This window comes from Frankliniella occidentalis, unplaced genomic scaffold, assembly GCF_000697945.3.
Source record: "Frankliniella occidentalis isolate FOCC.00 unplaced genomic scaffold, Focc_3.1 Scaffold111, whole genome shotgun sequence".
Lineage (NCBI taxonomy): Eukaryota > Metazoa > Arthropoda > Insecta > Thysanoptera > Thripidae > Frankliniella > Frankliniella occidentalis.
The window spans coordinates 757,330-759,596 of record NW_026267239.1 but is presented as its reverse complement, the minus strand read 5'-3'; the positions used below and the strand labels follow the sequence as shown (position 1 = coordinate 759,596).

The window sequence follows — 2,267 nt, the reverse complement described above, 5'->3', positions numbered from 1 at the left end:
GTAAACGTGTGAATTTTTTCACACCTTTACCCCCCTAAGTGTACGAATGGAATGTCGCTCACCTGCAGGTGAGCGACATTCACACACTTGCATTTCCAGTGTCGCTTAAATCAATAAATTTTGGGGTTAGAGAATGCTTTGTTTATTTAGAGTCACAAAGGAAAAGATATGGCGGTGGTTTTTGTTTGGGCCTTCTGCGCAATGACCTTGACCTCCGCGACGAAGGGGCAAGCACCCTCGTCCCCACCCTAGCTGCTCGCGTCTCTCCCTCTCCCAACGACTTCTTTCCCGCCAGGAGTAAATCGTCCAGGAAGACGACGTCTGGCTTCCTGGGGTGTGCCGACCACGCCATCGCCGTGCACGCGCAGTGCCGGTAAGTAGAGGAACGGGTTGAACGTAACTTGATTGTGAGACATTATTTTGCTAGAATGAGTCGTCCCTCTCCAGCCCATCTTTGCGGGAAGAATTCTACGATGAAGGTAAATGCTAGAATATCTTTATTTTGAAAAGCCATATATGGTAATGGGCTCAAATTTTGACATCATAAATGGCGGCGGTCGGCGGTTGGTTTTAGTGCACGGGGGGTTAGAGACCTGGCCTCCAAGCGAAGGTAAGTGGGGTTGCCGTGTCGTATGCGCCTGCTAGGCCCGCTAGACGACGACGGGCGGCAGCTGGCTGCCCGGCCCGGGCCCGGCCGCGGCACCCCACTGTTTGCACGGTCAGCTGCGCGACCCCGTCGGGCCCAACCCATCCGTCTTTCGCTCTGGGCAGCCATCTGTCGGTCGCGGGGGACACACAGTGCACCCTGCTGCCGCCGCCCTCACACGACCGTTGGCCTTGGAAATAATGCCTCCGAATTCGGCAACCTGAGCCATTATTACTAGTGTCAGCCAAGCTCTTTCAGAAGAAGAAGAGGAGGAAAAAGAAAAAAAAGGATGGCGCGTGGGCGTCGCGCCTTGTTGGCTGCCGCTGAATGGCCCGGGGCAAGCCAGCCAATATTATTTTGAACAGGCTCGTAAAGTCGTGGAGCCGCTTGTGTGAAATCCACACCTCGTAAATCTTTGACGGGGAATTGGTTTCACTCATCCATCCATCCATCCATCCATCGATCCATCCATCCATCCATTTCCCATTTCGCACAGATGACGGTGATGTCATAGAGGCGTTGTTGCAACAGCTGAATAGGAATGTGGAAGCAAGAGTTGTCGAGCTGTTTTTAATTACGTTTTATTCATTCTTATGCTAAAATAACAAAAAACATTGATGTCACTGACAATAAAAACAACGACAGAACACACCGGCCGACGCACATGACTTAGCTCAAAATGGTAACTTATGTTTACCGAAAACTCGGCACCCCGAGTTTCGCGCTTACGTTTCATAATGAAAAATGGTAATTTCACTGCAACAAACAGCTGTGGGACTTTATGGTCTCTCTTCCTGGCGTCTTCTTTCCAAGGCCTATTAAATCGAATACTGTCCTTTGCCTCCCAACGGCGGAAGTGCTTCACCCAAAAAGCCCCTCTCACATTGGTGACTCCGATAAGGAAATCTTCACAGAAAAGATTTTACAACATCATAAACCCAATTCGTTCTGATTTCAAGCGAATCCCGGATTTCCCCAATGCTAAAAACAAAATTAAAAATGGAAACACTTTTGTCAGTTCATTTCATAAAACAACTTGTGGTAAATCAAACGCGAGACATATAAACTATAGGGTTGTACTGTTTCCTTAGGCTATCTCCTCCTCCTGGCAGGGGCTGGTGTGGCGGTGGTGGCAGCGCTGGAGGAGGCGGCGGCCGCCGTGGGGTCCGCAGTCTCGGCTGGCGAAGAGGTTGCAGGTTGCACGGGGGCGGGGGCCGCCGCAGGGGCTGGGGCCGACCCGGCGCCCTCCTTGTCCTGCTCGGGGTGCGCGGCGATCCAGTCCAGGGCGCGCTGGATCGCGGGCGGGATGGGCGGCGGCGTGGGCAGGTGGGCGCCCTGGGGCTGGAAGCCGTTCTCGTCGGCGATGTAGGTGAGCTCGATGCGCGTGCCGTCGGGCGCCGTGTACGCGTACCGCCCCTTGGCCGTCTGCGCCTCCTCGCCCTCCTTGCCGGCGTTCTTCAGGTAGCCCTCCTCCTCGGCCACGATCTCGTTGCCCGTCTCGTAGCTGTGGACAGAAACAAAAGACGTGTTAGGTGGGGTGCGCATGCGATGCGCTCTGAGCGGCGTGCAAGCTTGGCCGCAGCCGCGGTGACCTGTGACTCACGGGGAGCCCCTCCCCCCC

At 54.4% G+C, this 2,267-nt stretch overlaps 1 protein-coding gene across 1 annotated transcript in view; it reads right to left on the bottom strand.

The window, feature by feature from the left end:
- Window positions 1–1,211: 1,211 nt before the first annotated feature.
- The window catches only part of LOC113205254 (endocuticle structural glycoprotein SgAbd-8-like), a 14,935-nt gene continuing 13,879 nt past the window's right edge, over window positions 1,212–2,267 (bottom strand). The window contains exon 3 of the mRNA XM_026420800.1: window positions 1,212–2,150. Coding sequence (XP_026276585.1) covers window positions 1,739–2,150 — 412 coding nt within the window. The 3' untranslated portion in view covers window positions 1,212–1,738. The remainder of the gene's footprint in view (window positions 2,151–2,267) is intronic.